Source organism: Jatropha curcas, chromosome 11 (genome assembly GCF_041381405.1).
Source record: "Jatropha curcas cultivar XTBG-Jc1 chromosome 11, XTBG_Jcur_1.0, whole genome shotgun sequence".
In the NCBI taxonomy this organism is placed as follows: Eukaryota; Viridiplantae; Streptophyta; class Magnoliopsida; order Malpighiales; family Euphorbiaceae; genus Jatropha; species Jatropha curcas.
Window position 1 is genome coordinate 26,202,808 of NC_143161.1, and position 10,907 is coordinate 26,213,714.

The 10,907-nt window shown below is 31.2% G+C and overlaps 1 protein-coding gene across 1 annotated transcript; it reads right to left on the bottom strand.

Annotated features, from left to right (window-relative positions):
• Positions 1–4,131: 4,131 nt before the first annotated feature.
• LOC105632649 (protein NUCLEAR FUSION DEFECTIVE 4) lies at positions 4,132–9,882 on the bottom strand. Its single transcript, XM_012215088.4, has 3 exons — positions 9,392–9,882; positions 5,091–6,004; positions 4,132–4,693 (listed from the first exon to the last, which is right to left on the bottom strand). Exons 1-3 carry the CDS (start codon positions 9,845–9,847, stop codon positions 4,219–4,221), a joined length of 1,845 nt encoding a protein of 614 aa, XP_012070478.2. The 5' UTR covers positions 9,848–9,882; the 3' UTR covers positions 4,132–4,218.
• Between the last annotated feature and the right edge of the window lie 1,025 nt (positions 9,883–10,907).

The window sequence follows — 10,907 nt, forward strand, 5'->3', positions numbered from 1 at the left end:
TCCTTCAACCTAAAATCTACAACAAGTCTTATTGATTTGGGTTGAGAGAGAAAAATTTTCTAAAAGAATCTAAGTAAGTTGCAATCAATCTTTCTAAAAACACACATCAATCTCAGACTTCGGACTATTGGATCCAGAGCCAAGTTGTTTGGATTTCTTCATCAACTTTTGAACTAATCTTCAAAAAAAAAAAAAAAAATTCCTCAAAGGTAGTTTCTGAGAACCTCAGCTTCATTCCTACAACTTTTTCTTTCTTTTTTCGGTGTTTTATATACCTCTATTGGGTTTGGTTAAGAGCGAAACTGAGGATGAACCAATAAAGACTTCTGTGTCATTGTAGCACACTGCCTAAGTCGATGGCGCAAGCCATTGCGTGTGGCGTGCGCCACAGACCTGTGGCTCGCGCCATATGAGCCCAGATGCCTATTTTCGATGTGCTCTTCGTCTGAACCTTCCTGATCTGGGAAGGGCCTCATGCCACTATGTGGGGCACATGTCACACCTATGTGGTGCACACTATAGTCTCATGTGTCTAGGCCCTTCATTTCAAAGGCCCAGAACATTAAAAACTCAATAAATACCCCTTTCTCGGACATCTAGTGACATAGCTCCAATCCTAAAAGGTTTGGGATGCGTATTTGATCATAAATTGATCGAATAAACAACAGAACAAGGTTGAGAGCTGTGATTGATGAATTTGTTCATCATCCTTGATAAACATCAAGATCATGAGCTTAAATCTGGATAACCATTTCATTTTTTGTCTTTTAATTAATGTTATTTACATTACAAGCACTTTACTTTTCTATCATTTAATTTTATGTTCTTTAATTTAACGCCTTTATGTTTATTATTGTGCTACCCCTTATTCAACAAGTCCTTATTTTGTTCATGCATCATCTTTTCATTCTTATGAGTGTGTGATTGTTAGTTGATTGGGATGTATGATCTTTAGTTACGGGAATATTATTCATCTTTGTTGTTATGTTGTTTGTTTGGATGTTTATTTCTTATTATTTTCTATTGTTTGTTATTGCAAAATGTAAAGAGATCTTAATGGATCTCATTAAAGAGCTTGTTTGTAATAAATAGATTGGGGGTTTGTAAAATTTGGAGTGAGGGTAGATTGTAATAATTAGGATGGTTTGTAACTCTTTTCTCCTCCCCCTTTCTTCATGAATGTTTTATATTTCATGTTTATTATGCTTGCAAAAACTTGTGTGAATGACATGTTTTTCAAACATTGCATAAAAAGATTTACATCTCAATTTTAGTTGATCGAATTATTATTAATTGTAAATCTTTGGACAAAAAGGAGGCCGGTTTAGCAGAGCAAAATGGGTGCCTAGTACCTTCCCATTTCGTACCTAACTCTCGGACTCCGTCTCTGGTTTAAAACTGGATTAGCAGATTCCAAAGAATCGACTAATTCAAGAATTTTTTTTCTAATAAGGGTGGCGACTTCAAAATCAAAACTCTTACTAAGTAAGAGAATCTTTTTCCGATGATTAAACGGGTTTAATAAAAGAAAACCAATTTCCAAATAAAATGAACTAAGCCCGTACAATTCTATTCTTTTCAAACGTTTAGGAAAAATCGTGCGCGTCCTCAATTACGATAAATGTTGTGCTACCAAACATTATAAATATAAAGGTAGTATTTTGACTTTAATCAAAAATTTAAAATGTTATGTAAAAAAATATTGCTAAAGCAGCATTTCAAAATTGAGGGAGCGGAATTGATTCAATGCTGGTGAGTTATTTTTGAGAATCAACCGGTATGTATGGATAAAAGAATTGACCAAAATTTAAACTTTTTTTTAGTCATTTGGCCTTTTTTATTTACTTAATTTAGAAGCACAACATAAACATATGATGTTAAATCTAAATATTCAATCATTTCAATTAATTAGTCATATTCTAATGGAATAAATTAAAATCTCTACATATTTTATTATCAATAAGCAACTAAAATGAAGAATAAATCCATTAGCGGCTGAACTTTATTAGCTGGGCTTGTTCTTTATTCAAAGAATAAATCCATTTATCAATCAGATTTCGAAATGTGATTACATGATTAAAGAAATATATTGAATTGTTCAAAGATTTAAAATAAAAATACATAAATTGCATTTGAATTTTCAAATGAATCAATTCCTGTGAGTTATTTTTGAGAATCAACCTATACGTATCGATAAAAGAATTAGCCAAAATTCAGATTTTTTTTAATCATTTGGCTTTTATTTATTTACACCCTGTTTGAAACAAATGAATCATTTGTAAATGCATTTCAAATAGAATTCATTTTAAATGAATTTATCATGTTTGGTATTCCATAATTTAAAATAAAGAATTCAACTGGATTCTACAAAATTATGTTTGGAATACATTCTCAAATGAAAATTCATTTATCTTTATTTCCTAAAACGCCCTTGATATAATAATGTAATAAAGGCACTAATTATATTTATTATATACAATATAATAACTTATTATTTTATTAAAATATAAATAATAAATTTCATATAAATAAATTCACCCATACACAGCCCCTAATTAATTAATTAATTAATTATTAATCATTTAAACTTTAAAAGTTTATGTTTTAAGTCTAAGCTAGAAGAATGATACTGCTCTTAATTTAAAAGTCCAAGTCCAAGAAAAATATCACTGCCAAAACTGCAAAAGACCAGAAATCGATAAATGCTAAAACAAATATGAAGTTAAGAGATAATGAACTCCACTATCACTTATGCACGTGTGCTTGTGTTAAACGTAACTATATTTGCTAATGGAAACAACATAATAGCTTTCCTCTTTCAACGAAAACAACTAATCGTTCTCCTTAGGATGGATAAATTCAACACGATAGGCTAAAAGAGAATTAAGCAAAGCTCCAAAACATCTTTTTAACTCCATAAAGCCTAAACTTCAATAACATACAATAATTATCACAGGTATCTCGGTGTCTTACCTATTCTTAGAGATGGTTGAGGAGGAGATAAGCGGCTGAGGAGGAAATTTGGCAGAAGATGATCCGCTGAAGAGGAGATAAGAGAGATGAGGGCAGTTTGATCAATATAATTTTTAGTTGTTTAATTTGTGGAATTCATTTGCCAATTCCAACGATTTTAATAGAAATTTGAGTTAAACTTTACCAATTCCATACAATTCAATCAAAGAATTCAAATCTATGTTTTTTTATTTATTCAAAACATAAAATTTTCGATTTTCAAATGAATTTCATAAAATTTGGTGGAATTAATTTGTTTCAAACAGGCTCTTAATTTAGAATAATAATGTAAACGGTTGGGATAACCTCCCAAGTCCCACACCGAACAAAAACAAAAATGAAAGAGGAATCAAAATATAATGGTTCAATCCAACCTATTAGTATGAGGCCTTTTGGGAGGTGCTCAAAAACAAATCCGTGAGGGCTTGACCCAAAGCGGATAATATCATACTAATCCGGGATTGGGTGAGGGTACGCGCTTGGCCCAAAGCGGATAATATTATACTAATCCGGGATTGGGTGAGGGTACGCGCGGTCCCAACATAAACATATGATGTCAAATCTGAATAATCAATCATTTCAATCAACTAGTCAATATTCAAATAGAATAAATTAAAATCTTTACATATTTTATTAGCAATAAGCAAGTAAAATGTTTTAAACTTTTTTATCTGTACTTCATGTGAGCATCATATTTCTTTGACCGTTTAGGTTAATTGCCTAGCAATAACTACTTCCTTTATTTCAAAATATAAATCGTTTTAGAGTAATTTTTATTGTCCTAAAACATAAATGGTTTTGAATAATTTTAAGAAGTAATAAATGATCATTTTTCAATTTTAACTTTATTTATATTAGATATAGTATAATAATATGAGATAGGAGTAATGACGTAACATAAAAGGTAGTTTGATTATTTACCTTTGATTTTGTTATAATTTAAGAAAATTAATTGATTTTTTAATTTTTGTACAAAAACCTTAACGATTTATATTTTGGAACAAAGTAAGTATGTAATTATGTTGTGAATCTATTGATTACTAATGTTAAAAGATTAATACTTTCAATTACAATTAGCTTCATTTAAAATGTATCCCAACCCCTTCCCTCCCTCACTATATCCCAACCCCTTCCCTCCCTCACTAATAATTTCAAAATTCCCCCTTGGGAAACCACTGGAATTAGCATATAAATGCTAACTAGCTCTTAATACAACGTGGCAATCCTATTTCTTTCAAACTGGTCATAGGCATGCCTAGTCCTTAAGAACAAAAGCAAGCTAGAAGTTAAACCTACAATTGACAAACAACCCCACCACAAAAATGTTAAGAAATAGCACTGCCTTCCCATGCAAACCACTGAATCACTAATGATGTCTAGGCCAACACTGCCTCCTTTTGCATTAGCATCATATACTATAGCAGCAAGAAATCCATAGATAAGCGACCCGATCGGAATGTTGGTAATAAGGATGTTGTGATTAACACCTACACTGTTCGGTCCGAATAGCTCAGATGTTATTGAAACAGCTGCAGCAAATATGAACCCAGAGCTCAATCCTACTAATGCAGTGCTTACATGCAATGCTACTGCTTTGCTTGATGAAGCCAACAAGAAGAAGGCTACTGGAGTTGGCACAAGAGCAAGAGTTAAATATGCAGTCCTTGCAAAATACATTTTCCTGCAGAATTAAAAAGAGCATTATCATTCAGCATAAAATTCAATCCTATTCTCTATCTCTCTCTCTCTCTCTCTCTCTCTCTCTCTATCTATCTATCTATCTATCTATATATATATATATATATATATGGTTATTTGGTTTAATGCATAAAAAGTTTAGGGAGGTTTCAACAGCAAGGTACCAGAAATTTAAAGTAAAAGTTCACTACTTCAATGCATTATGCCTACTAGGATTAAAACTGTTCTGAACTATATATAAAAGCAGACACTCAACTGCCGAAATATTAGCACGATAGTAAAGCGAACCTCTAAAGTATGGTAATTAAACATCTTGAACTCACTTTGCTTAAAGTTAAGAAATTTACTAACTAAGAAGACTTGGTGTAGTAGCTACTTACACTCTAATGTAGTCCGGTGCAGCAGAAAGCAAACGACCAAAAAATGAGAAAGAAGAATACAGGGTGAGAAGAGTTGCAGTATTAGTGCTATGTCCAAGTGATTGTGCTATTTGTCCTAGATTATTGCTGTACACAAGCCCAATTGTACCGCCACAAAAATATGCAGTATAGTATAGCCAAAAATCCAACCTACGAACGAGCACCCATGCAGGATGTTCTTCACCAAGCATTGCCAGCCGATCTTTCCCAACCATTGTATCACAACACCCGTCTTTTTCACTTGAACTCTTCTGTCTTTTCACTCCATAGATAATTCCATCCCCATTTTCATGATTACTTAGCTCACGGGTGAGTAGCTCTTTGTGAAGCTCAAGATCATCATCATCAACAAGAATGAAGCCAGAGCCTTCAAGGCGAAAACTAGAATGAATGGTACGGTGAAACCAATCTCTAGCATAAACAACACCAGGTATGCACAAAGGGAAAATGAGAAAGAAAATTGCTCCAAAAAAATATAGAGAAGCTTTTGTTGCATTAGATGTATTTGAACTAAAGAGAAGGAGATAAACTCCTGTAAGGATGGCTAAGAAATTCAATATGAGAAATATAAGGGAATCACGGCGAACTTCCTCAGGAGAAAGGGCGTCTAAAGATGGTTGGCGAAGAATTGGTAGTAATGCTACAATGGAAGTAATAAGGGGAACAATAGCATTTAATAAAAGATATATATCACTTGATGACGGATTTATTGCATTGCTAGCAAGAGTGTATAATGCTGCACTTACACCATTGAAGCTTACAGTAAGGGATAAGGCTAGTGGTCGATTAGCAGGGAAATTCTGAATGCAGAGAACAAAGCATACAGTGTTAAACCAGCAGATACTGCATCCAGCCAATAAACAAAGGAGAAACACCTGCCATATTTTTCAAAATAATATGAATTAATTTTGTCATGGTCATAAAGATCTACAAATGAAAAAGAAACCAAAATTTATGAAATTATATACGAATTTGATCCTTTAGCTATACAACATTATAGCTTTGACAGAAAATAGCCAGTGCAGCCTAGAGATTCACATTTAGCTTATTTGTAGTTCTGCTTTTCTATGGTATACCCTTGAAATTGGTCATAGAAGCTTTTCAATTGTTCTAAACAGAGAGAATAAAATATTAAATGGATGTTAATATTTAGAGAAGAAAATTTGAGTTCAGCTAATAAGATAATGAAATAGACAAGAATGGATAAAGAAACATAGATAATCAAGAATCAAGCATCTATTCATGAAAATAAGCTGAAAATGAATTGTGGAAAGATTTTATTTCATCCATGATCCAGGAACAAACCCAATTACCATATCCATAGCATGACTGACCATAATGGTAACAAAAATGCCATCAATGCTTTCATTGGTTATGCGTTGAATTTCCAAAATTATACTCAAAATCATAAAACTCTTATGTAATTTGTAACATAAAAAAAGGATCCAAGTACTTCAATCTTTGCTTGTAGGATGAGTCTACCAGTAATATATTTTCCACTGGAAAATTTATCCAGGTTCAATTCTCCCTTAATGCCAAAACGTACTTAAATCTAGTCAAGCTCCTTCCATGGCAAAGCCAAAGATTTTGATCTAATTGTAGTATGAGCATCAAAACATAAATTCACTTGATATGCGGAAGAAGTATCCACATTGCTTTCCCTATATAAGTGATATGTCATTATATCTTTCTAAACTAATCTATCAATAATTATTACAACTATTATACCGAGTCTCTTAAACCAAAACTTAGCGAGTTTCATAAATTTAGCGGAGTTATTAATAATAATAACTGTTTCTTCATAAAATAAAAATCCATGCACTATTTATAAAAGTTGCTTAAAATTTCATAACAAAACGCTAGACATTTTCAATATTTGAGTAAATGAACTCAGCATTCGCATGGTTGAAGTTAGTTTTACTCCCCTTCGACTATTATCCCAATGTAAGAGGTTTGGAGTTTAAATCCTTAAAGTCCTCTTTTTTTTTTCATTCATGATTAAAGAAACACGGTAGTTAGTAAAATGAAAATACTGCTGCAGGTGATGTGAAATGCTAGGGTAACAATAAAACTAAAAGTGTACCAAAAACAAGATATGAGAGGAAGGTACACTACGTAATCAAGAATTTGAGCATGTTCTAGATTCATGGGATCACGAGGCTAGGTAAAGAGAAGAGAAGGAGCATATAAAGGAACAAGTTAAAAAAAGAAAAAGAATCTGAAAGGAGAAGGTGCTTAGCACCATCTGCTACTTTGGCAATATACGACTGTCATGCTTCAGCAGTTTTTTATGGTAGAAAATTAGTGTATCAGACAAAGGAAGCTTCTCCGGCAAACTTTTTCCTGTAGATTTGTTTTCATGCATTTTTGTCCAGTTTTGCCACTTTTGAGATCCTTTATTTGGTCAATCCAAGTTGGAAAACAATAAAAATAACAAAATGGAAATCGAAATGCAGCTTTGAAGTTATATATTAAGGATTTTTAAAGTGAAAACTTAAAAGTAAAAAAGAAATTTAAAATATATAACAAATTCTCAATTTAATTCCTGAATAGAAAATCCAATATGATTTCTAAGATGTAGCTGTTCGGACAATTTCTGTAAAGCGTACCTAAAATTCAATGCATATGCTCTCCTTAAATCGTAAAATAAATACTCTTATTATGTAACAACAGACAAATGCCATCCTGTATGAGCTTCACTATAGTACTATTTGTCTGCTTAATTAAATATGCATCAAATGAGATTTAAAACAATTTGGGATATGTCCTCTTTCCTTTTTTTTTTTTTTTTCCTTCCTTTTTAACCCATTTTTCCTCTCTTTTCTTTTATTTTTTTAAATTTTTTCTTGAACCTTTAGTTTTTAAAAAAAAAAAAAAAAAAAAAATATTTGGATTTCCCATTCAATTTGGTAGATCGTGAAATCAAATGCTACCAGAGGCATCTACCTGGCCTTCCTTCCTGAAGGCTCTCTCCCTAACCCCCGCTAAAAAGGCAAAAAAAAAAAAAAAAAAAAAAAAAAAAAAAGGGTCATTCTAAATTAAAAATAAAAAAAAAAAAACTTCTTGCTTTAGAAATCTAAATATATAAATTAATAAAAAAAAATTTTGTTTATCAATAAATCTTAATATAAAAATGCTACAAAGTACCATTCACTGAATTAAACTAAATAGCTCCTGTCAAAAAAAAAAATTAAACTAGATAGCTATATAATAATAATAATAATAATAATAATAATAATAATAATAATATTGCCTACAAAATCATAATAATATTAATCATTAAGATATCGACGACTCTTATAATTTATGCTTTTTTCAAAAATAATTTTAAGGGATAATTACTATATATTTTTATCAAATATACCGGTAAGAATTTGGTTTCCCGAATACACTATTTAGTTGTTGCATTTTAATATGGTTACACCGAAAAGTTTTACTGGTTTTTTTTTTTTTTTTTGAAGTTAGAAAAGTTGTACTGTTAAGTTTTATATTAAGTGGTTTTGAAATATTAAAAAGACCCTTAAAAATAATTCTTATATAGTGAACTATACACTGGAAATTTATAATAACTGAGGCTACTGCGAGCATATTCATCAAACCATAAAAGACTAAATTAACGGTTGGATCAAATGTATTTAACGGAAAATTAACGGTTGGACTTTATATAAAATTATAATATATAAATTAAATAATATAATTTTAAAAATTGAAATTGCCCCTATTTTGAGTAGGCGAATATAATGTTCTTTTTCAAAAATCTACTAGAAAAAGAGAAACGATAAAGACCTGACCACTATAGTAATCGACAGGTGTCACAACGGCTGCTTCAAAAACCTTTTTTTTAATAAAAAGCTACTTAAAAACTTTTAAATGATAAATAAATATTAATTATTGATTTGATATATAACTCACTGGAAGTTTGTAATTATTTTTTATATTAAAATAATAAGATATTAGAAATAATAATTGTTCTTCTTTCAAAAAAGAAAAAGAAATAATAATTCATATTCATACACATTGTTATCTAAGTTTCGAAGGACCTTTATGAATTATTTTACAAAATTTATATTTATTTTGAATTCGTCAAATTGAAATGTTTGAGTAGAAAAATTTTTGAAAAATATTCTTAAAATGAGTCCCAATTTAGTTTAATAATATATACATATATATATATATATATATATATACTCTTTCAAGAGAAAATAAAAAAGAAACGCCGAAAAATGAAAGAAACGGCAAGAAAATGGGAGAAAAGTACGTACCAGAATATAAGGCAAAGAGATGACATTCCTTATAACAAGCCATTGAAAACCATAACCAAAGAACCCCATGAAAGCAGCCATGACAAGAACAAGCCATAACGGAAAATGCAACAAAGCTAATCCAGAAGACCAACCGAAAACCTTTCCAAGATCAGAAGCAACAGCCAAGTAATTCAACTGCACTTGAGAAATCCCTAAAACGGATTTCAAATGCGAAGAATAAGCAGAGAAATCGAAATTCGTTCCCGTAAAAGCTTGAATCCAAATAGTCGCAACAAGTATCATCCATTTTCGAGATTGCCCAGCCATTGAAATTGATATTTTCAATATTAACCACAAATAAATAGGAATTGAAATTGATTTTCCGGTTCTGAAAACTGGTTCTTCTTCTCCTTGTTGTTCTTCTGCTTCTGCGTTTATGAATTTGCGTCGATCAACGTCTCTACGTGGCCTCATTTATATTGCGTAATTTTATTTTTATTTTTGATTTAATTTTTATTTCGCTGTCGTAATAATGCTGATAGTAATACTGCTTTTGTCTTCTTCTTCGTTATGGAGGCTCTCAATTTCTTTCTCCTCTGTTTTCTGTTTTATTTATTATATTTGAAGTTTTCAGTGGGTATGGGTTGTAATTTGTAACCTCAACATGTGATTCTCAGAATTATCAGATTCATTCCTGCAATTATGAGATAATTGTTAAGGCTTTGTCTGGTTTATTTTCTTTTGGTTAGTTGGTTTTTGTTTTATTATTTTAATTAAAGGAAATATCTGACAAGTGTTACAATAATTAAAACATAGTTTAACAATAAAAACATAAATTTTTACGTTTTTTTTCCTCAACTTCTTTCCATTTCTAATGTCCGACCAATCTTTTAAGTATACCGGTCATTTTAACATCATGTCTTGCATTTTAACTGAGCTTGTTATATATTTATAATGTTAACTGTATTGTGGCGGTACTCACTCAAGTGAGACCCATACATTTTTGAAAAAAAAAATTAGCGAGAGGATGGACGCTTTCATTAACGCGTCAATAGGTGGACGCGTTAATTATACATCTCCTTCTCCTATAAATAGGAGAATTTCGCAGCTCACAATACACACAACAAGAAGAATAAACACAGAAGAGAGAAAAATCTGTGTTTGAGAGGGAGAGAGTTGTCTAGTTTTAGGAAGGGTCCTAAAACTAGGGTAGAGAAAAATAGTGAGGATAATTGGGGTGTTTTGGAAAAACACTTTTGAGTGCCACTATTTTTGTATTACTCTCTTCGTAAGCCTACTATTTTTAATAGTGGAAGAAATATTCGGAGTTAGTCCCGTGGATATAACCCTAAACAGTTAATGGTGAACTACGTAAATTCTGTGTGTCACAATTTTATTTATCTGCTGCCATAATTATTCTCATAATTTATTGTCGGGACCCTAACAAGTGGTATCAGAGCCTAAGGTTTCGACAGTCCAACCAAACTGATAGCGGTACTGGATCCGTGAATATATTTTGAAAGTAAATATGTCA

Bases quoted from the DNA above. Each gene is read 5' to 3' on its own strand.
- LOC105632649 (XM_012215088.4), bottom strand. From the start codon at position 9,847: ATGAGGCCACGTAGAGACGTTGATCGACGCAAATTCATAAACGCAGAA. The intron at 6,005-9,391 runs GTACGTACTTTT...AAAATATGGCAG, and splicing joins TCTCTTTGCCTTATATTCTG to GTGTTTCTCCTTTGTTTATT. The intron at 4,694-5,090 runs GTAAGTAGCTAC...TTAATTCTGCAG, and splicing joins GCACCGGACTACATTAGAGT to GAAAATGTATTTTGCAAGGA.